Source organism: Vanessa cardui, chromosome Z (assembly GCF_905220365.1).
Source record: "Vanessa cardui chromosome Z, ilVanCard2.1, whole genome shotgun sequence".
Lineage (NCBI taxonomy): Eukaryota > Metazoa > Arthropoda > Insecta > Lepidoptera > Nymphalidae > Vanessa > Vanessa cardui.
In genome coordinates, this window is record NC_061154.1 from 14,881,304 (window position 1) to 14,905,193 (window position 23,890).

Consider the following 23,890-nt stretch of genomic DNA (forward strand, 5'->3'; position numbering starts at 1 on the left):
TTAAAGTTACTAGGACGAGGTCATATTAAGTAATCACTGGGACCGTAAACAACGAACACAACAACTGCTGTAGTACTTATACAGAACTATTTATTAAGTCGCTTCAAATATGTATAGCATTAGCTGCCTCATAGCTGGGGACCACAATTCAAATATTTTAATGATAGTTTCTTTTACTCAAAATCTTAAAACGTTCGGACACCTAGTCTAACGACAGATAAGCAAGTAATGAGTAGCGTAGCTAGGTGAGGAAGGGCCCTGGTTTATAGAAAACGAAACGAGCCCTCATCCCCTCTTTAACAACCCTCTATAATTAATTTAAAATTATAGATACCAAATAAGAAATCTTGTTCACAGGGTCGAGATGGCCCAGTGGTTAGAACGCGCATCTTAACCGATGATTGCGGGTTCAAACCCAGGCAAGCACCGCTGATTCATGTGCTTAATTTGTTTTTATAATTCATCTCGTACTCGGCGGTGAAGGAAAACATCGTGAGGAAACCTGCATGTGACAAATTTCATAGAAATTCTGCCACATGTGTATTCCACCAAGCCGCATTGGAACAGCGTGGTGGAATATGTTCCAAACCTTCTCCTCTAAGGGAGAGGAGGCCTTAAGCCCAGCAGTGGGAATTTGCAGGCTGTTGTTGTTGTTATTGTTGTTCGCAGGGTCGTGATTTTCTAGCTTCCGAAGCTTTAGTTTAGTTTAGGGGGCAACCTGAACTCCTACGATAGCTATGCCACTGCAAGTCATATATGAAGATACCTGAATGATATTCTCATGTCGCAATCCACTGACTAGCCCGGACTCGCCGCAGTGCTGCGTGTCTTTGCCGAACATGAGCAGTTCGCCTTGCCTAGTCACCAGCGCTGTCGAGCCGTAGTTGCACGCTGCGTACACTATATGATGTCGTTCAGCCTGCATAAACCACCCAATATTAATATAATTCATAACACAATTAACTAGAGTTGAGAATTTTACAATTTATAGAACGCTAATGATTGAATATTTAATGTTAGTTATACGTCATCGAGGTTAATAAAACAAAGACAAAATCCAAACAAACAAGTACATATGATCAAAAAACTACAGATTTGAATACCAGCACTCCATTATAAAAAAACCTAATAGAACTTTTTTTTTTTAATTTTTATTAAATGTATTTGTGTCTGACATATTATACAGACCCTTAGAATTTTCTTAGGCCGCGTCGGTTTGGGTGTTCGCCTGTGTTTAATGGCATCGCCATCTTCTCCTCTTCGCGCTATGCCCGTGAATAGCGCCGATCCATTATCTAATACTAAGATCGCGTGGACACCTTCGTGACCTAAGGCAACCTACGAATAAAAAATATAACACTCATATATAGAGCCATAAATACTACTACTAATATTATAAATGCTAAAGTTACTCTGTGTCTTCCCCGAATTGATGCAGATGGAATTTGAAACGGTGTTAACTTTTATCTCTCGAGAGGTAAAGTAGGAGGGTTGTTTGAATATTTACGTTAAAGTACATTACATAAGACACAGCTATGGATGAAAACGTGTAAATCATGTAGAAAGTCTGTATCGAGCACACAATTATACAAATCGTGAAAATCTCACATTTGATAAAAGGTTAAATTTGAAATTTTCGTTTGAGAGACTATGAAAAATGTATAAAACATTATTAAATTAATTTGGTTTTTTGTTACGTTAATTTGACTACTATACAGTATACAAATTATACTAAATCAATCCGTCCATAAATGAACAAAGATCAATCGCGACGCCCAAAACATAACATATAATTTAATATCATACAACACTTTTCTTAACATTCAATATTTGAGTGAATGATAGCTTAATAGTGTTGAATGATTATCATAACCTAGTTTTAGCATTGATTTTACTTTGATTTTAATTCGACATAATTATTTAGTGGTACTCAGACAGACAAGGTGAAATGAGCCCTAACACTAGTGCAAGTAACTAAACTTTATTACAATTAAAAGTTAAATTAAGCAACGTATACATATTCTTACCTGAACTACTTTACACCTCCTTGTGTTAGGCGTCTCGTTTTTATTAAAGAGCGTCTCTTTCATGAGTGTCCAGCGGCCGGTCTGAGGAGTCGCAACTTTGTAGCCTAGACTCGTACCTTTGCCGGTATAATACACCTACAATAAAAATCATCACATCAGAACCGCTACCAACGAACTTTTCCCAACCATAGACGAATATTTATAAAACAAAAATATAATATATTTCTCAGCCAATAGTGTCAAGTGATAAAATGCTCTAAGAAATAATCACAATGATTCATGTGCTTTTATGAATCGAAGTTAAGTTAAGAATAAGGTGCTTAGATAGCATATATTACACAATTTGCTGTCGTAATGAACACCCTCTTGGGTTTTTATCCACATACTGACGTTGTATGAAAAGTGTCTAATTTTTCCTTACTATATAATTGAATAGAAAGTAAACACGAACATACGTTTCAACCTACATCAATACTATATATTTACCCAAACACAAACGTACGCACTAATTCGCGAACACGCACACACATACACAAAGTATTGATTTTACAACAATTGGCCTAATTAATATAATACATATAATTTTATGTTCGTCATAAAACCGCAGATGTGTGCGTACCGACTATATAATAAATCTGGTGACATTTACCATATACAGGGTTATTGGTAAATCGACGTATATCCGTTAGGAGTTGATAGGGGTGACTATTTCCAATATCAACACTGGATATTTGTCAATATTTATATAATAATTATCGGTCCAAATCTAAAATGCGAGACGGAAAATGAATTTATTTCAATCCTTTTTTTATTTTTTTCCTCAAAAATGCCTCAAAAACTAAAAAAAATCTTTATGAAACTTGGCCTGATTATTTTAAAAACAAAACCGTTTTCTTAGCTTTTCAAAAATGTAATCACCAGAAAGGACGCGGGTAGACATTCGTATTCAAACATCAACGAATTCGTACTAAAGGGCGCTCTTTAAAATTCTCATAAAATTAACTAAAAATAGAAACCAAAAAAAAACTTACTACTTACACTTACATATGGGGGTTAAAATTACTGCAAATAGTCACCCCTATCACCTCCTAACGGATATACGTCGAGTTACCAATAACCCTGTATATATGACAGATTTGACAGGCTTGAACGGTATAACGGTAAGATTTTGAGGAAAGGCTCTGTCAAGCGGTGTGTTGCAACGAAATAGACGAGAATAAATACGTTTACTTAATTCTAGTCAAAAACTCTTTCTTTAATGGAGAAGGCACCCCAGGACAACAAGAAATTGTGTGTAATTCCCAAACCAAAGCTCTCACTGTCATAACTAAGGAACTACAGGAGAAGGTTCATGCATGGGACCTTTCGTTGTCGTTTGCTTAGAATGTACTGACGTTAAAATTGAAATAAAATATATAAGTGAAAACAAAATTTTGGACACTTTTTCTTTATTACACATGGACGATAAATAACCCTTTGCTGCTATAATAGGTATGAAATCAATCAGACTTGGTTACAGAAATTATAGTCGTGAAAAATTTGTATTGAACATTTCTTTGTTTTCGAAAATCTTTGCCAATATAAAACAGCCCGTGTCTCGAGTTACATATTAGTCGAGATTCTTATATACAAATACTAAGTATAAACTATAAAAAAGTAAAGTTCGCCATCGTGACTTTAGAGCTTATCATCAAAGCCCTTGAGCTCCTACTTATCGGTGATATCGATTAACTCTAGTACATTGACACAGATGACCAATGCAAGCGTACTGTGTTTGTATTGTGAAGTCTACTGATGCTTATCCGTAATCATACAGTAAAGTATTAAAGTCCCTGCATCTAGATCCATATAATTGTAATATAATACTGGACTAGTCTAGATCATGATTTAAAATTCACGCTGGCAGAGAAATAATGCCTCAATAACCAAGGCTAAGCTTCAATGTAGAAGGTTCCAACATTTTCATAATATTTATGAGGCGATCATCTAACGAGCCGCGAGTAAGTTACAACTACACGATACCATGCAGAGGTTCAATATCAAGTCATTCAAAAAAAAATCAGGCAACAGCGAAGTCACATTAGGCAAGCACTAAGGATATTTTGAATACCAATCTGAAATATTCTATTTTATGAATAAACTCCAGACCAGCTGAAGAAGCTACAGCAACAACAACAGCCTGTAAATACCCACTGCTGGGCTAAAGGCCTCCTCTCCCTTTGAGAAGAAGGTTTGGAACATATTCCAACACGCTGTTCCAGTGCGAGTTGGTGGAATGCACATGTGGCAGAATTTCTATGAAATTTGTCACATGCATGTTTTCCTTCACCGTTGAGCACGAAATGAATTATAAAGACAAATTAAGCATATGAAACAACGGTGCTTGACTGGGTTTGAACCCGCAATCATCGGTTAAGATGCACGCGTTCTAACCACTGGGCCATCTCGACTCTTTGAAGAAGCTAAGACTCTACGAAAATAAATAAGACTAAAGAACTACTCAACAAAGACGAAGTTCGAGTCAATGAAGAAGCCGATATCATAGGTTCAATACAAAATGTTTGTCATTGCGAATTGACGACAATGGTGATGTAGGCAACAAACAAATAATTATAATTAAAATATAACAAACGCACGGTCACTACATCTGTGGGGATACATTAACAACACACTTATAAATTAAATTGATTATACTATTAAATAATGGATACTTAGCTACCCAGATTTCAATAGACAGCTCATTGTCTTTAAAGCTTAGAGACTAAGCGGCGAGAAATAAATGCGCATTGTATTGTAATTAGGGTCTATGTGTGGATATAATCCGAGCACAATGATGATGTGACAGAACTTTGTCAAAGTATATCGAAAATGTCAGTTCGCGAGCAAGAGTGTTAAAAAAAATTAATGTGGTTCTCGCATTTGTTTCAGTGTTGTTTGCAGGTGACACTGTGCTCATTTGTGTTGATTATAATGATAAGATGTTTAAATCCGATCAACTGACGGAACTTTTGATATTTTAGGTAGCTTCGTGTATCGGATGTAATACCACAAGCCACACGAATGCCTCAAGTCCTATCTTTATAAAGGATAAGTGGTTTAGGTTTTAAAATTCATCATTTCGGCCCATGATCAGATACGAGTGGGACCTACCTACCGACGAATCTGCTAAAATATTCTAAGATGTTGCACTTTCTATTTATATTCTATATCAAGTCCAGGGTTTATATAAAGGTCGTCTTTGCACGAGAAACATAAAATGGCATTAAACATAATGCCTGAACAATAAATCATACGAACACAAGGCATAGTAAATTGGTTTATCTCTTGGTAATAGTATAACTTTGAAACTTCGGAAAAAAAGTAGACACAAACAAGTAAACAATCACGTAAACACATACACACCATCCCATACACGAACGAACACATAACATACAAAAAACACCAGCACGCACACATACAATTGCAGAAACACAGTATAATCTCATAAAGCACGAACCTTTCCAGAGGTCGTTGTCAACAGGCCGAAATCCTGACCGCCGGAGATACTCATCAAGGGATCATCATCATTATCATCTAACTGCATCGCAACCGGCGAGTCCAAGTCGATCATTCGTCTCGATAGACCGTCATCGAAAGCGGGTCGGCCGAGGACTAGAATACGTCGCCGCAACAAGTGGACGCTAAACTCGCGCCTCGCCGTCAATGTATACCTTCCGCCTTGAACTCGCTCCATTGCTGTCGCTTCCGCGTCGTACATTTTTATCGTTAGATGGTCCTGTGCATAAATAAATATAATAATAACAATAAGTTACTCCCCTTTTTCTTATTTAATAAATTGGAAATTTTACAAAACTTACATAATTGGTAAGGAGGATTAAGCCCAGTAGGTTGCCGTCGGTAAAAACAGCTGATTTTGGTTCAACGGGTCCTGGTTGTCCTGGATCTAATCGCAGTACGCACTTCACTTCTAGCGTATCTTTATCTATCTCATGCACTTCGCTTTTTTTCCTACCAATCCTCACGTACAATTTATTCTATCAACAAAATTAAACATAGATTGTATTTAAAATAAAAAACTCTCTTTATTTTTTATTCATTTAAATCACAATTTATTAACTTTAATCAGAACAAGGAAATAAAATTTGTATACATTTTCTTTTTAATTTTTACTAACCCGACAAAATCCAAGCCAACCATGTCGATCACTAGCAAAAAAGTCAGATTTATACAAATATACATGTTGCCGTATAGAGCTGCCATATCCTGAGCCGATTTTCAACAGTCCTTTTGATGTAAAAACATACAAGAAACAACCATCGGAAACTAAGGATCGGACCACAAGCTCTCCAGAGCCAGCAGTTAATTGTGAAGGCAAATCCACTGGAAAACTAGTCACTAGAGACTTATGTGGTACTCCAAAATTTAACCATAAATTTCTTGATGGAGGTCCGATAATTACAGATTGTACACTTCTTTGCAATATTGTCAAGTTTGTTGGTATCTAAAAACATTATGAATGTTATTAACTGTAATACTAACAACAATTACAAAAACAATAAATTATTATTTCAGCAAAATAATTATAAGTATTGCCATTTGCAAAACACAAATTTTATTATATATTTCAAATGCTACCTGTATGTATTGTTCGGTAAGCGCAGATGAAGTCATAATTAAAGATGTGACAGCTCCAAGTACAAGCTCTGCCTCGCCACGGGCAACTGCTAGTGCTATGAGACATGAACTGCTGAGTGAAGTCAGAGTTGTAGGGGCCTCAGTACGTCCTGTAGGTCCACTGCCACTCGCAACTTCTACCAGCATGCTATGCAGGTTTGACATTATCTGCACAGATTATATTATATATTTTCAAACTGTATTTGTAACTAATATAAACTGATCGAAATAATACATTCAAATATTTCAAAATGTTGGACTTATTAAATAAAATTTAAAAAAAATTGTAATACCTCATGAGGTTCATTTGCAAGATCTTCAGGTGCATGTCCTTGTAGGACATCCAGTAAGGCTTTAAGTGAATATTCACAAAACTGTGCATCTGTGAACCGGGACTGAGAGATAAGAGCAAAAACTGTGCGCAGACCAATACCTGTGATCTGAAACAACAAATGATATTTTAGTTAACACAGAAAATGTTAATGTCTACTATTGTATTAAGGAAAAATTAAATTAAAGTTATTATAGAGTAGTCCTTCAAATCAAGAATCATCCTCTTTTAATATGTTTTGAAGCTATCTAATGTAGATTATATGTAAAAATAAAACAATTCACATTCACTTAAAGTTCTAGGTAAATATAATTTCAATATAAAATTACCTTTGGCAACTTAGCGATGATGGGAGGTGGAGGACTAGGTTCTTCACTGTCACTTTCATCTGATAAATCAGCTGCTGCAGCTTCTAGTTGTCGACAGCGAGCTAAAATAGTTCTACGGACGGTAGCATATACAGCGAAGTATGATGGATTGGCTAGAAGAGCAGGTGCATAACAAATTGCCAGTGCATTGGATCCTTTGAGTCTCTTTAATCTATCTTTTTTGTTAAACTTTTTGGGTGGCTTTTTGTCAGTCCTTCTAAGAGAAAACATAAGTTAATCAAACACTTTTAATTTAAAAAAAAAAAGATAAGATCATTTTATAAAATTTATTTATACCTTGTCCCACTCCAACAAAGAGCTCTGAAATATTTTCGATAATTTTCTGGATCCATACATTTTAATTCCGGTACTTTAATTTTCATATCCATTATGGATGTTTTGTAGTTTACCCCTGAAAATTTTTAGTTATGTTGCTTTTTGTAAGTCACATTTAAATCATATTGAAAAGATCATTTAATAACTCAAAATTCGCTTTATTAATTATCATTCGCTTTGGCAATCAATAAAAGTGCAGTGTAATACGCAAATCTATGTATAACTACTGGCATTGCAAGTTATTTTTTCTAAAACATTTACCTACGACGACATACTCTGCACAAGTGCAATGGCCTATCTCCAATCAATAAGTAATCAATACATGACAAAGACTTCCATCATATACAATAAAAAGTTAATCGCACCAGCCACTACTTAGTTTAAATAATAATTTAAGTTAACAACACATTGTACCAGTTAAATGAATTAAATTAAAAAATCTTCAAAAAATTTGAATTAAAAATTTACGATATTCTTGGAAACTGTAAAAGAACTCTCGACTACAATACAATTAATTTTAAAACAAGCACAATAATATTATATACCTTTAACCGTAACACCCACATTATGCTTTTTTATTTCATAGCACAAAATTTAAAATCCTGTCTGCAGTAAAAGTTCCGACTTAGGACGTCAAAAAATCAATAAATATACCCCTCACCCTTCACCCGCTTATTGTCCGAAAACCGGTAAAGTTCGGGCTTATTTTGATTGATTGAATAATTATGATTATTTTTATATCAATACAAGATTAAATAAAAGAGATAAATTTATTTAAGATTATATTTCAGAGAAATGTAGTAAAATCAAGCTTAGCGAATGCTTAAGTGGTGGAACTGCATGTTTAATTACAATTATTACTTACTTCTGCAATATAAAGAAAAATAATTTTTGTATTGTTTTTCATGACAAGAGCTATATGCATATTTTAAATAAATTTAGAACATGTTACACATCTATACCATGAAGTAATATGAGAATTTCATTAATATAAACCATTAAAAATAAAAATAGTGTTGTACATAAATATTACATCGTTACGTTGTATATCATGGTGTTAAGATATGTTATTCAATTTGCAACCAAATAATATCAGACCAATTACAATGACGTAATATGAAAAATAATCTCATAATTATTCAAAAAATATTTATTGTCAAAAATCTAAACCCCCCGTAAAAGATAGTCACAACATGACATGTTTTACACCTAAGATGCATCAGTAGCCGATGATTCACATCATAAAGAATAAGTATGTTGGCGTGAATTAAAATTTTTAAATCCAATCAATTATTGAGTAAAATAGAAAGAAACGAAATATATTCATTTGACGTTTTCAAATGGTGATAGTCAAAATAGTAATTGCAATTATTTTGTTATTAATGTTTGAAAAGTGGATATTATGCTAATTATAACTACAAACAGCAAGCCCATAAAATATATATTTCTATAACATCATATAAGATCAATAATTCACATGAAAAAATAATCTTACAGTATTAGAAACCCAATCCAATAAAACGAATAAAGAAAAGTCACGATATTGTAATAAATACTGCCTTTTAATAGTACTCATAGTACTAGAATACAACTAGCAAATTATCGTAATCTGTACAATTACTTAAAAAATGCATATTTTTCTTATATAAATAGAACATGTTTATCAAAGCGTGTTTTATTTATAGATATAATTCAAGTCGTTAATATTACCGGTTTTTTAAAGTTTGAACATCCCTGACGCGCCATTGTGGTGGGTACTGGAATAGTTGGTGATTTTTGAGTGTCATAATGACCAGTCTGCGTGTTTTTATTAACTTTTAAGGCACAAATGGATATATTTTTTACATTTGCTTTAGTGAAAATAACAACTGTGACAATAATGTGTGCCGAACCTTTTATACCTGACTAAAAGGCAACTTTGAGTCACCACGGTTAGTTCAAATTGATGGCTGTCTGAGGTTATTTGTTATGACATGTAGTTATATATCTACAACAATTATTTGTCATCGGCATTTATTAAAAAATAATTTGTGATGTTTTAATGGTACATGGATAATTAATGCGTTTGTAGCTTGCGTACTTTCTACAAAGTTGCTGTTTTGGTATTGGCGAAGTGTAATACCTACACTGCATACACCCCTTATTCTTTACTTGGCGTTGGTCTTACGCTTTGTAAAGCAACGAACATAACTTCAATTCAATGAAAAATAATGAATGCGCATCCGTCACTTTTGTGTTGTGTGTATTTGAATATAAATTAAGTTGTTTTAAAAAAATAATTGAAGTATTTATGTTAAGTCTTTATTGTAATTGAATTTGTAGGTTTTTTATTTGTCTCCTAGAAATTCAAAGAAGTCAAACGAATTAAATTTAATGATAAAGTTGTGTTTTAAAATTAAAGAAAAATGGTTTATTTTTAAAATATTATTAATTTCACAATTATATATATTTTTTTATAATATTGAATTGCCTAATGTACTCACTAATTAAGAGTTGAAGTACAGAAATAGTATTTTTAGTGTATATATCAACAAAATTGTGAATGTTATATATAGAATATTAATTGTCTTGTATATTTAAGATTTTGTACTAGGTAACTTATGTATATTCATTTTCAAGTCAATAATAATAATTTTAGTGGCATGTTTTATTTGGAAAAGACATGTTACTCATAAACTACTTATGTATAATTAAATATCTGTTGTTACTATTGAAGTAACAATAATGTTTTACTTAAAGTTTGTTTTCATTTAAACATATTGTTGATGAACAATATTATGAAAAATAAACTCAAATAAAAGTTATTATTTTCTGTGTATGACTTACACCATGTATTATTAAATATAATAATACTTTGTTGTTTCTATTTATAACTTATAGCTATTGCACTTCATTTATGTTATATTCACCTTTCAATTATTACAATCTTTTAAAAGGCCATTTGAATAAAATAATTGCTCGTTAAAATTGGGGATTTATGCATTGACCAAGATACAAGATATGAGATTTTTTTAATGTAAATATTTTTTTTATTTTTGAATATTACATTTTATTCTTTAAGGAATAATAAACACACTGTTTTGTAAAATAAGATTTAATTTTAGACACATTGTAATGACATACATTTTAAAATAAAATTTTCTGATTTTAATTTACCAGGCTCGTTTTAATAAATTCGTGAAGAGGGCCAGTGATGGAGGTCGGGGCGCGTGCCTTAGACGTGTTGCCCCTCCTTCAGGAGCGGGTGGCCTCGCTCACTGGCGGCCGGGATCGTCGCGGAGGACCTATTATTTGGTTTCCTGCAAATTCGAGACGCGATCGCGTCGCTCCAGATGACTACCGCCGATTGCTACATTATCTTATCAGTATACCTAGGTACCACAGTTACATACGCATTTAAGACATTATCAATGTAGAGAAAGACAGATTGGAGTAATATTTTGGCAATGTTTTCAGTGATCCTGCTAGATCTCATGGATTTACAATTCTTATTGACATGAGAGGTTCAGCATGGGCTGCTATAAAGCCAATATTGAAAGTACTGCAGGAACATTTCTCTTCATCCGTCCACCAGGCATTGGTTGTCAAACCTGACAACTTCTGGCAAAAGCAACGCACAACAATAGGAGCACATAAGTACAAGTTTGAGGTAATATTATATCTTCTGTAAACAAATTAATAATGATGTTGACAGACATGAATGAGTTTAAGAGGTTGTCATAATATTATCAATACTGAACTGTTTACTTAGAGAGTAAACTCATCAAGTGTGTTCCTTTTGTAATTGCATTCTATAATTCAATTATTCCACATCAATTTTTTGTTCGAATGTAATTTCTTCCTATAAATGTTGCATAGGTACTGCATAAAGCTATCCCACCCACTAAGCATTGCTAATGTGTAATTGCATGTTACCCAATCTCAGTATTGCTAAATATTTATGCATATAAAACAGTTAAATGTTGAGTTTTAATTATGTAAATAAAACGTTTTTAATATGTGAGAATGTAAAAGGATACAAACACACTTTGATTGGAATTGATATTGTTAATTGTTTTGTTTAACATGATAATATATGCTAATCTATAAGTAACAAGAGATTTCTATTTAAATAAAACATTTTATTTCAGACAACAATGATTAGCTTAGAAGCACTTCCCAAAGTTATAGATACTTCACAGTTAACACCAGATTTAGATGGTACTCTTCAATATGACCATGCACAATGGATAGATCTGAGACTAGTAAGTATATCAAGGAATAGTTATTTGATGATTTTGCAATCATCATGTATTAAAAGATATTACATAAACATACTTTATATTAACTTAGGCTTTAGAAGAATTGATGTGGCAAGCAGGCGAATTGCTTGACCGCCTTGATGATTTACAAGAAGATGTAGCACGGGCAGATTTTGCTGATGATGTGACTGGTGCAAGACGGGCCATAGATGCGCATGCTGACATCAACAAACGACTGGCGAAAGTACCTGTTGACGAACTAGAAGCACAGGGTTAGTTATTTCATAAGCACCTAGCCATACTAGCACCTAAAACAAAAAAATATTTGCCATTATAACAATCATAAATTAGTCACAAATTTGTTAGGAATATTAAATTAGTTGTTAATCACAATTATATATTTTATTTACTTTGTTCAACTTATTTTATATAAATTAGATTAGTTTTTGTAAATCTGTTTATTGCATTAATGAAAACGGATGTAAAGTTTATTAATTGTTATGATAGGAATTATATCGCTACACGCTTGGATGACTTTCGACTGCTAAAGTAGTAAAAAGAGTTAGTCCATACAAACTGACGGCAAGAACGTTGCACGAAGGTCCATGTCGCGGTCGGTTCGATATGCTTGTACAAATCTGGCTCTCCCTGTGAACGTTATAAAGACCGCGATCGCGTGATTAGTTTCCGACGTCCGATATATTGTGTATTGGCGCGTGGAGTTTTCTGTGGAATGTTGCAAGCGATTGTTTCATAATCATAATATACCGAAAGATGTCGGCATATAGACATGTGCTTTGATTGTTTGCGATGTTCCGACGCCAGGGGTACGATATTTTACTATTATGATATTAAGCTAATTAAGTACATTTCATGGTAAAGAGCACCACAATTTTCGTATTAATTTATAATAAGCGATAATTACTTTTAATTACACACAGCGCGTTTGTATAATTACGACCACATGTAGATATAATTAGCACATTTTTATTATTACAACTTGACCTTATTTCTTAAGCAAAAACGAATGTTCCAATTCATGATACTTTTTTATTTTATTTCCTGCATTCTGTCTTCTGACAGTCATTATCGAGTTGTTTTAATTAAAGAAACATGAAAGATGTTAATTTTTCATCGCATTATTTATTTATATTTATATACACTAGCCGTGTAGCTTCATGGGATATCCCACTTGAAACATTATACAGAAACCCACCAACCTCTTTTACCATTTTTTTTATATAAGAGCTTGTTTTTCCCTTAAGTTAGTAATTTTCAAAAATTCTCTAATACTCAAAAATTACGAACTTCCTTGCATTGAAAGTAAACGTAACTTTCATCTTTAATTTCACACTTTTATATGACGAATTTATTTATAATGATTTTTCAAAAAATCTTTTTCAATTGTTTTTAACAAATGATAGTAATTTTAATATTTTTACCACGGTATGATGAATTTCCATACAAACTTTTACCCTGAGATGAATAAATTCTCATCTATATTTTATAAAGAATTCCTGTGTCAAAGACCCACTGGTTTAGGCAGTGCGTTGTGTGTCAGTTATAATTATAAAATGTATTAAGTTACTTGAACTTCGAAATTTGACGTACATTTTATTATAACAGTGATTGAAATTTACATCATTCGACGGGCAAAGACCGATAAAATAAAGATATAAAAACACTATGCTAATTATATAAAATACATAATAAACTTATGATATACATCTCTTGTCAAGACCTTTAATAAAAAAAAAAACATTGCTGCCTTAAAATACTTTTCCACAGATAACATCTTGAATGTAACCTCTAGAAATATTCAGCCTTCCTAAGGCTGAATATATTTTAAGATTTGCGCAAGATAATGATTCTGTGTATAGTTTAAGTGTAAATATGTGTTTTGTAGGCGAACGCGTAGTGCAGCGACTGGAAACAGCGGCGGCAGCCTGCGCCGAGGCAAGCGGTGGTGGCGCGGCTGAAGCTGCTTTCCACTGCGGATCTCCTGCCGCTCTTCGTGCGCAACTGTCCGCTGTGCGATCAGCACATGCGCACGCGCACAAACTATGGCAACACAAGAAGATGCAGCTCGATCAATGTTTTCAGTTGAGACTTTTCGAACAAGATTGCGAGAAGGTGATTACCTTATTTATATAAAGCTTAAACTATACCTCCACTACAATCGTCAGTTCATATACTGATTTACGAAAATCATATGATTATCCTTAATTATACTATAAACTCAAACCCTAAAACTCAATTTCATTTATTCATAATCAAAGCATTACATTTATTTATTGATTGTCAAATTAAACACTGTCTGTCTTAAGAATAACTGATGAATTTATATTGTTACATTTCTAATTAGTAATTAACATCAACTAGATGCTGGAATGGATAGTCAATCATCGCACAGCGTTTCTGGCCACATACGTCGAAATCGGTCGTTCCTGTGCTGCAGCGAAACGTCTTCAGGAGGAGCATGCTAGGTAATTTGAATACAGCCTAAATTAAGTATAATTTACATTCAAGAACTATATAATCGATATATGTATCTTACTTCAATTAAAATGATAGTTTGAGCACATTAATTATTAAGAATAAAATTCAATGTTGTTACGACGGTATTACTGGAAATACGAAATTGAAGGCCAAGTAGTTAATAACTTGAGAAATCTGACAAGGCATTTGAGTGAATAATTGCATTATATTACAGTAGGAACAGGATGAATTGTTAGTGAAATCGACTCTAATTTATAATAAAAAGAGTAATGTTATAACGCTACAAGTAAATTATTTATTGATGGGTTTCATTGCTTTACATCGCTATACAACTGTAACGTGTTCTTACTTTTTTGTTCACGTTATATGCGCTTAATGTGAATCGATAGATAGTTAATTCATCAAATGAATCGATTTGTATTATAATTATAATAATGTACAAGCACAGTCGCGTCATTTTAATGCGCTATATTTTTTGAATTCCATCTTAATTTTATTTTTTTTGACTTTATTTAATTTCTTTTCTAAATATTCTATATTCCAAATGACCTGAGGATAAGATATACCAAATCACAATATTGACATTTTTTTTCCTTTCTTAATTGTGTCTATTTCGTTTCAATCATTCAAACATTATCTAAATTTAATTTCTCTTTTGAGTTTTTTATTTAGTGACTAGTTCATTCAAAATTACATGAAATATCTAAAAGTTTTTCCCCACTTAAAAGTTAAAATGTCCGAAATTGGTTTTAAGAAATTAGCAAGTGTAAGTTATGGTTGTCTATTGCAACAAAATGGTAAATAAACAATTATTTACGTTACTGAGCTTTAAACTAGATATATTGATATTACAGTATTAGAATTGATTTGTATTTCGTATATTTTATGCCAGTTTTCCGTCCCGTCTTCATATACATATTAATTTTATAATACAGACTTCATATGCATATTAATTTTATAATAAAGCTACCCTTCCTATAACTGAAATTTCTAAAATTCCATATGAAGATGACGATACTTATGTTTTAAAATAAATCATGCATCCAAATTTCACTCTTGTAGGCTATTATTTTAGTTAGTCAGCCAGGATAAACGCTTTAATGAGTAATAAGTATTGATGTTGTTATACTTTTCTCTTCCCGTATAGGTTCGCAGCAGCGTGTACGGGTGGCGGGCGACCCAGCGTCGCTCGGGTCACTGCTGCTGCGCGTCGCCTGGCCGATAAGAGGCACTACGCGGAACCGCAGATTACAGCGCTCGCGCACCGCCTTGAACGGGCGTATAAGCAACTTTCAGCAGGTACACAATATTTTTATACTGTTTAAATAAAACTTTATGGATGTTGTTTGACATATAACTTAAAAATTGTGTTCCTATTCTGTTCCTCCTTTTCTATGTAACGGTATATATTTCACATAAAGTATTCACTTTTTATATTTATTAATTTAATTATATTAATTTAATAATTGTATTAACTTAAAAATTAACTAACATGACTGTATTTTTTTAAATGTTGAAAAAGAGTAACTACTGAGTTTCTTGCCGGTTCCTCTCGGTAGAATCTACTTTCGGAACCGGTGGTAGCTTCACTTGATTGTTAAATGACGATTCAAAAGTGCTTGTAAAAGCCCACTGGAATAAAGTATACTTTGATTTTTTTTTTTTATTTTAAATATTTTGTGTACAGGTCTGGAGGAACGTTCGGCAGTGCTGTCTCTGTCGGTGGTGTTCCACCACAAGGCGGAGGCGTACGCGGGCGCGGTGGGCGGCTGGGGCGCGCAGTGCGCGGTGGCGCTGCAGCTGGCGGCGGGCGGGCCGGGCGCGCCGCCCTGCTCCGACCCGCGCGCCCTCGAGCAACACGCGCAGCGCCACCGACAGCTGTATGAACACATGTGCCAAGCTTACACCGAAGTACGTTGACACAGAAGTTTCTTTCTTATATTGTATCTTTATGTTAAAATATTCACTGAAGAGTTTTTGTATTTATTTTCGGACAAATAATTTAATGAAACGAGGATAGTATATTTATATCATGTCATGAACTAAATATCTCTAATTGTATCCACTAATTTTCTATAGACCCATAAGTCCAAACGTTTCAGAGTAAAAAATAATTAAGTAACAAAATCAATAAGTTCAATCACGAAAGTTAAACGAGACAAGTGCCTCTTAACTTTCTCTTATAATAATATATTAAAATGTCTTGTAAATTATTAGTTTACATACAAATTCGCCGTGAATTTATGATCTTTGTCAAGTCGCTTTTAACAAACACTAAGCATCACAGAACTCTCACATAATATTATGTAATGCATACATAAAGTCTTGTAGACTTCGTATATGGAGCCACAATGAGATAATCATTTAAAAAATGACAGTTTATTCTTTATACAGTAATATATATAAATAAGTGCTTGAATCTTTTTAACAATATTGTATGATGTACGCAGGTCCACTCAACAAGTAAAAAATTGCTGTACCAACTTGACCATTTAGTGCAAGTTTGTCATCAGACAGATCCCGCAGATATGGTTAGTATCATTATTTACTTGATGTGTTTTATTTAATTATTATTAAGACAAGAGATAAGAAATAAAAATTTGACTTTGATTTTGACTTGACATTACAGAAATTATAGAAAATTGTACTTGTTACTAAAAGAGTATATATTGAAATGTGTATATTTCATTATTGTATTACATTTACACATAGTACTACCAATAGTACCCTGGTTATAATACATTAAATATAAAAGCAAATGCTCCATTTCATACACTACTATTTCAGGCTTTCCCTTTGTCCAACCGTATCCTACCATCTTGTCAAAGTATCGATATCTCGCCCTGAGTTGCATACTCACCCTGTTATGTTTTGAGTAACTTATTATTATTTGTCAAATAGAATGAGGGCTCAGTTAGCTCCGCGGGTGGCAGCGGTGGTGACCCGGCAGCCGACTACAGTTCCGGCGCCAACCACGTGCTGGCGGTTATCCACCAGATCCTGGGTCACCACCGCGCCCTTGAGTCGCGCTACCACCAGGCTCGGCTAAAGTTGCACCAGCGACTTGCTCTACTGCTTTATAAAGAAGACTGCAGGCAGGTTAGTGATCATTGTCTGATTTAACATATGGTCTATTTTATATCTTCGATAATTTTATTAATACATTTTTTATTTCTAGGTGTTAGACTGGTTAGGTAACCACGGTGAAAAATTCTTAATAAAGAACACGGGTATAGGCAGGAATCTCCACAAAGCTCGAATGTATCAGAAATCTCATGAACATTTTGAAAATGTAGCTCAGGTTAGTATATTTTAAATGATATTCCTGTTTCATTTGTAATAGATTTTTTTATTAAAAAACGTATAGTAAGACACAAATTAGATGTAGCATCGGAAAATGCAATGGAATGAAAATAGAACCGATTACTGCCGATTTACACAACCAATAGAAATAGCTCCCTATCGCGCCATTCGACGCTATTCGTCGCTATAAATTCACGCGTCAGAGAAAGCAAGTGCATGTAAATCCACGCGTCAAATTGACGAATATATTAGTTCATATGATATTACAAGTTATTACGTTTATGCAAAGATCATATTCGCGTGAGAAATAAATATTGATAATTTGGATAGCGTACTTAATTCGGGTGTGATCGGTTTTACGAATTCTGCCGATGCGACATCTAAGTTGTGTGGTACTATATATGTTGTAGAACACTTACACGAACGCGGAGAAGTTGCTGTCGGCGGCCGAGGAGCTGGCTCGCTCGGGTGAGTGCGAGGCTGAGGAAGTGCTCGGGGTGGCGCGCGAGCTGGAAGCGCACGTGGCCGCCTTCGCCGCGCGAGTCGACCGCCGGCGACGTCGCCTTGACTTGGCCGTGTTGCTCTACACGCACGAGAAAGAAGTGAGCATTTTATACTCGACTAGCGGTCGCCCGCGGCTTCGCCCGCGTAGATAACGGTTCATAATCAGTCTTCTAATATCCCTACTGCTGAGGCACGGTCACATTTGAAGAATTACTGCAACCGGCGCTTGTATCTATTGTGATAAACCTCAAATTCGTGATCACAACACCTCAGCCAGACCAACATCAGCCACGAATCTGATGAGGTTCTTAGGGTCGGAGGCCATTATGCCCTCTAAGGACCGGAGTTAGAACATTTTATAGTTCTATCTTTTATAGTTTAGGCATCATACGCAAAAAATCAACTTTTTTTCCTTTTTTGTCCGAAAAACCCAAAATATCTTACGGAACCCTATTTTTTTTTTCAAAATAAAATTTAGCCTATGTTATGCGGGATTAATTTAGCTTTTGAATGGTGAAAGAATTTTTAAAATCGGTCCAGTAGTTTTTGAGCCTATTCATTACAACCAAACAAACAAAGTTTTCCTCTTTATAATATTAGTGTAGATGAAGGCTCAGATGTAGCATTAAAGGACGATTCAATCGTTTGTATTACGTAACATTAGTAATTTGTTACTTTATTCAAACAATCTGACTTCCGTAAAGCTAACGTTAATATTCCGCTACTCGTAAAAGACATTCTCTTTCAATGGTTAGAAACTTTCAATAGTAATGATGTTACTCTCAATGGTTTTTAAATACGTGGTATGGTTATACTTCCGATAGTCATTTCCGTATGCGGACTATGAGAGAGGATACGAGTGCGTTTCCTTAAAACATCCTCCAGTATAATATCTTCGTAGCAGGTGACTAATTGAGAGATTCACTATGTTCGAATTTCAGTCTGTGGTATTCGTTTAATAATTTCTTGTGGTTCACATGTTGGGACTGTGGAGAGCACCGAAACTTAACATACGGATGTTAAGTTTCGATCTTTATGCCTATTATAAATATATATGACGACCTCCGTGGTCGAGTGGTGTGTACCGGTTTTCATGGGTACGCCATTCCGTGGTCCCGGGTTCGATTCCCGGTCGAGTCAATGTAGAGATTATCATTAGTTTTCTATGTTGTCTTGGGTTTGGGAGTTTGTGGTACCGTCGTTGCTTCTGATTTTCCATAACAGAAGTGCTTTAGCTACTTACATTGGGATCAGAGTAATGTATGTGATGTTGTCTCATATTTAAATTGTTTATATATATATAAAAGTGGATATAACACAATATGTAAATTGAGGTGGTGTAATCGAAACCAACTATGTAACGTATATATACAAATGTAATTTATTAATATGTATGTATTGTGTAGCTGCTTCAATGGCTCGAGACGCTGCGCGGCGGCGGCGGGGGCGGTACGAGCACGGTGACGTCAGACGAGAGCCCCGAGGCGGCGCGCCGTGCCCTGGAGCAGTGCGCGCAGCACAGGGCCGCCTCGCTCGACGCCTGCGCCGCCACCATCGCACACGGGGAAGCGCTGCTGCAAGACCTCAGGTAAGATATTTACATACGGAACACTCACTTTATTTTCCGCCTCGCACAAGCACTTTGTGGAACCAGCTTTCGCCGACGGTTTTACCGAACCGATACGACATGGGAACCTTCATTTCACTCGTCTTCTGATGTTTGGTATAATAAGATAAGCTAAGCTATCATATGTATGTCATATGTTTCAAGCTCGCTCTAACCAAATTTCCGAAAATTTGTTTCATTACTTGGGCCGTCAAAACGTGACAGATAAACTATAAGCTAGACTGAGTAACTTTTGTATTTGTAATATTAATACATGTACACTGAAATCCCATTTCGATTGATATGGAACTTTCATATTAGGATAGTTTATAGTTTGAGGATGATGATGGGCCACATTATGTATGATGATGTACATTTATATTTGAGTTTTATTTTACTATCAACACAACTAATTATAGCAATGTAGATAAGTTTGTTTCGTAAATTATATAAGCTACACACCTATTATCAAAATCATATATTTGATACAATGAAGTAACCTCGTAGGTTTCCGACTCGCAAAGTCAATACATCCTTCCTGGGGCAACGTTTTCCGTCCTATAAGAAGGTCCCACATATATTTTTAACTTCACTGCTTATTAATAAAATTAAATATTTGTTAAGAGTAATATTGTTGAATAAGATTTATTACTTCATATATATTTTATAAATGATAAAAAAGCGTGAAGCTATTATATTACAAGATTTTCATGCAAGTGGAACAATGATTTGATTGTATTAGATTTATTAGTGGAAATGAGCTTGCTTAGTTTCTTCTCATCTTATTTACTTCTCGGCAAAATTTACATTTCGATATGACGGTGCCTATACATACTATACGTAGTAGACTTTCGGTAAACAATCCACTATTAAACCTCGATAAGTTCGAAACCTCTCGAAATGTAAAGACTTTTGTTGAAGGGGAGCAAGAGTCTTCCCTTCGACCTCCATTATTTGAAATCTGAATTTTTTGACAAGTCAAAATGATCCGTATTTCCCGATATTACAAGGAGGACATTGTTGTTATTTTCTCTTTATAGATCGAATAATTTCCATTTCAGCTATGTATCTTGAACATATCAATGTTTTAAGCTAGTGTGTATGCATTACTACGATGATTTTAACTTTTGCTAGTGTCAGAAATTACGACCCCCAAAATTATATAGGATAGAATCGAATACCTGTAAGTCGAATGTTTTGCACACAAAAACCTTTCTGAGCCAAAATTATAAATAAGTTTTGAATTCCGCCCTTGAAAATAAATTACAGTAAAATATTTTGTAATGTAAAAGAGACTGAAGTTGTGTTCACTAATAAAATTAATTCTTAAGGACGTATATTCTTTCGTCTTGTATATATTTTATGGAACGCAATTTTCCGAACGAATTTCTTGCCTTCTAAAATAAAGCTATTTTAACCGTCAGCCTAAAATAGGTAAATCTAATATACAAAATATCTTATTTGAGGTATTTTTTGTGAATTATTATCGTAGAATATATAAAAAAAACTTAAAAGCTCTTTTTTTATACAACTCAACCAACTTATGACGTGCAGTTGCCCTAACTAAATGAATGTATGGAAATAACTACCTACACACTATGAAAATAAGTAGGAATGTTATATACAGATGTGGGCCAGGGTAGAAGTAGTAGAAGATCTCTATGATTGCTAAATTTCCATCTTATGACCCATTTTATGGCTACGGAACCCTTTCATGTGCGTGTCCGCCACGCTCTTGGTCGGTTTTTTAGTTCCTTAGAACAAACGCGACGTGACACAGAACGGTCTGCAAACACAGGTGCACTGCATTTCCTAACTCTTATATTCCGATGGGAAAGTGCAAATCCGAGACGACTGAAAATAATTCAGTCGCAGGACCAATGTCTTTACGCGTTTACCGAGGCACGTGCTTCTATCGCATCCAAATTCAAATAAATTGTTGGGAATTTAAAAAAAATCAGAATTAATATCTTATATCTGTTAAAACATCAAAAATTCATCAGTTATATTTTTTAGTTAATAAGAATAAGTGAAATTTCAAAATATTACAAATAACCGTTGTAATTATAAATATCATATGGCACGCGACTGCTGTTTGTCGTTACAGGCACGACGATATTTTAGGTATCTTCGGATCGGCTTTTTAAATCGCATACGGATTTTTTAACGCGTGAATGGATATGAAATGGTCGTTCTACATGCTCGTATTCTGCACAAACGTTAAATATATATCCATGTATATGAACGATACTGACGAAAATATAAAATCTTCAAGATTGTTTGAATTAGTTTATCAAACTTTTTGTTTAGTTTTGAGCACTATCATATAACGACCATTTTACATTTATAAACGACTATTTATATTATAAAAGGAAATTATTAAAAAAAAATTGCGATCATCGAGTTTTATACAATGTGTCTCATCGAATAATATGTTCTATGTAGAGAAACATATTAATTTAGTGCGCTATTTATGAACGATCATACGAAGACTTGAAATTATTATCAAAACCAATCTATAGTACTGATTAGCTTGTCGGTTCTTCTCGGAGCGAACGACATTCCGATCCGTTTAGCCGATTGCGATAGCTTCACTGGTTTGATAGACCTGTTAAATGATGACTCAAAAGTGTTATGAGAAACTGCTCAGCAAAAATATATAAATTCATTAATTTAAATAAAAATAAAAATTAATACGTTCTCTATGCATACAATTTGGGATATCTAAGGAATCAACATTAAGGAGTTCTTCAGAAAATTATAGATTTTTAGTTTTTATATTGCAAAATAAAATTCTATCATTATACCCTGTGTAATAAAACATTGAATTATTATATAAAACTAAACTTAATATTTTAATAATTAATTAAATGTTGTATAATTTTTTTATAGATTTAATAAAGATCAATCATCATCAATTAAAATTGTACAAAATAGGCAATGACTTTTAGAAGTTGATATTCAGAATGCAGAATTAGTAAATGTATTGATAAAATTCCGATACACTCTATTATCACAACATTCAGACGCCTAAAATATACAGTAACATGATTGTTTATTAACTCATTATATAACAACTATGACAATACCATAAATAATAACACCCTTTGTGTTCATATTCATAGTGTTGTCATGTTTTTTTTACTAGAAGATTCGGGAATTTTAATATTTTGAAATTATTTTATGTGATTTATTCGGTAGCGGCAGCAGCACGCTTCCCTGAATCGTGGTGATTCAGGATTGCGCAGCATTGCTCTTTTTTACAGACTGTGAGGCGATACGTGCCTCGTACTGAAGGCAGATCCCTCGGTATCCGTAATTAAAGCGTTAAAGCCTATAAAAGTGGTATAACACTACTCTTCAAGAGTAAGGTTTAGACCTAATTTCTCCCATGCGGTTTGGTTTACGATTATAAAACAAAACCTACGACCAATTGGGCAAATTTTTACGTAACATAATATTTGCTGTTATCCAAAGCAGTTAATCCGGTAGCGCTTTTTGTTAAACCATCGCTTGAGGTGCTAACCACGGTTCTACTGCTTAAATTATTATTAGACTGTTGCACTATAACATTCTCGTATTGCTGCGCTTGAAGAATGAGTCAGTCTGTGAACTTCAAGGCAAAACTGATCCAACATCTTATTTTATATTTAACGTGGATGCTAGTGAGTTAGGAGGTAAAGAAAAGTAGCTGTCCAAGTAGGATAGTAATTGTGTTTGAACGAAGTCGATCATAAGTTCATTGTCACGACTTTTCATTTGATAAATAAAAAAGAACGAAGTTTTATTGTAATAAAAATATACCCAAACGATTTTTGTTAAATGATGAATTAAAAAAAAGAGTAACTTCTGAAATTCTTGCCGATTCTTCTCGGTAAAATCTACTTTCCGAACAGGTGGTAGCTTCACTTAATAGTAAAATGACAATTCAAAAGTGCTTGTAAAAACCTTCTTGAGTAAAGTTTATTTTGATTTGATCTAACCACATCAACATAAATTGT

At 33.9% G+C, this 23,890-nt stretch overlaps 2 protein-coding genes and 1 long non-coding RNA gene across 6 annotated transcripts in view; 1 reads left to right on the forward strand and 2 right to left on the reverse strand.

Annotated features, from left to right (window-relative positions):
* LOC124543036 (E3 ubiquitin-protein ligase MYCBP2) overlaps nucleotides 1–8,366 on the reverse strand; it is an 89,274-nt gene extending 80,908 nt beyond the window's left edge. The window contains exons 1-11 of the mRNA XM_047121048.1: nucleotides 8,282–8,366; nucleotides 7,698–7,812; nucleotides 7,362–7,617; nucleotides 6,995–7,141; nucleotides 6,663–6,869; nucleotides 6,202–6,528; nucleotides 5,885–6,061; nucleotides 5,524–5,802; nucleotides 2,028–2,162; nucleotides 1,189–1,338; nucleotides 767–919 (exon numbers count right to left, since the gene is read on the reverse strand). Of these exons, the coding sequence (XP_046977004.1) occupies nucleotides 767–919; nucleotides 1,189–1,338; nucleotides 2,028–2,162; nucleotides 5,524–5,802; nucleotides 5,885–6,061; nucleotides 6,202–6,528; nucleotides 6,663–6,869; nucleotides 6,995–7,141; nucleotides 7,362–7,617; nucleotides 7,698–7,789 (1,923 nt within the window). The 5' untranslated portion in view covers nucleotides 7,790–7,812; nucleotides 8,282–8,366. The remainder of the gene's footprint in view (nucleotides 1–766; nucleotides 920–1,188; nucleotides 1,339–2,027; nucleotides 2,163–5,523; nucleotides 5,803–5,884; nucleotides 6,062–6,201; nucleotides 6,529–6,662; nucleotides 6,870–6,994; nucleotides 7,142–7,361; nucleotides 7,618–7,697; nucleotides 7,813–8,281) is intronic.
* A 1,095-nt stretch (nucleotides 8,367–9,461) lies between these two features.
* Nucleotides 9,462–23,890, forward strand: part of LOC124542954 (triple functional domain protein) — a 79,156-nt gene continuing 64,727 nt past the window's right edge. For 2 of the 4 annotated variants that reach the window (XM_047120909.1, XM_047120910.1), the window contains exons 1-14: nucleotides 9,463–9,667; nucleotides 10,896–11,111; nucleotides 11,193–11,385; nucleotides 11,867–11,980; nucleotides 12,069–12,249; nucleotides 13,884–14,110; nucleotides 14,360–14,463; nucleotides 15,624–15,775; nucleotides 16,164–16,387; nucleotides 16,927–17,007; nucleotides 17,378–17,575; nucleotides 17,655–17,777; nucleotides 18,190–18,381; nucleotides 19,690–19,871. In XM_047120909.1, the coding sequence (XP_046976865.1) occupies nucleotides 10,930–11,111; nucleotides 11,193–11,385; nucleotides 11,867–11,980; nucleotides 12,069–12,249; nucleotides 13,884–14,110; nucleotides 14,360–14,463; nucleotides 15,624–15,775; nucleotides 16,164–16,387; nucleotides 16,927–17,007; nucleotides 17,378–17,575; nucleotides 17,655–17,777; nucleotides 18,190–18,381; nucleotides 19,690–19,871 (2,153 nt within the window). In that variant the 5' untranslated portion in view covers nucleotides 9,463–9,667; nucleotides 10,896–10,929. Of the gene's footprint in view, nucleotides 9,668–10,895; nucleotides 11,112–11,192; nucleotides 11,386–11,866; nucleotides 11,981–12,068; nucleotides 12,250–12,627; nucleotides 12,805–13,883; nucleotides 14,111–14,359; nucleotides 14,464–15,623; nucleotides 15,776–16,163; nucleotides 16,388–16,926; nucleotides 17,008–17,377; nucleotides 17,576–17,654; nucleotides 17,778–18,189; nucleotides 18,382–19,689; nucleotides 19,872–23,890 lie in introns of those variants that run through there. The other 2 variants (XR_006967412.1, XM_047120911.1) reach the window with 2 other exon arrangements.
* Nucleotides 11,841–12,669, reverse strand: LOC124542955. The gene is made up of 2 exons (XR_006967413.1): nucleotides 12,551–12,669; nucleotides 11,841–12,236 (listed from the first exon to the last, which is right to left on the reverse strand). It is a non-coding gene; the product is annotated as an uncharacterized LOC124542955 (long non-coding RNA).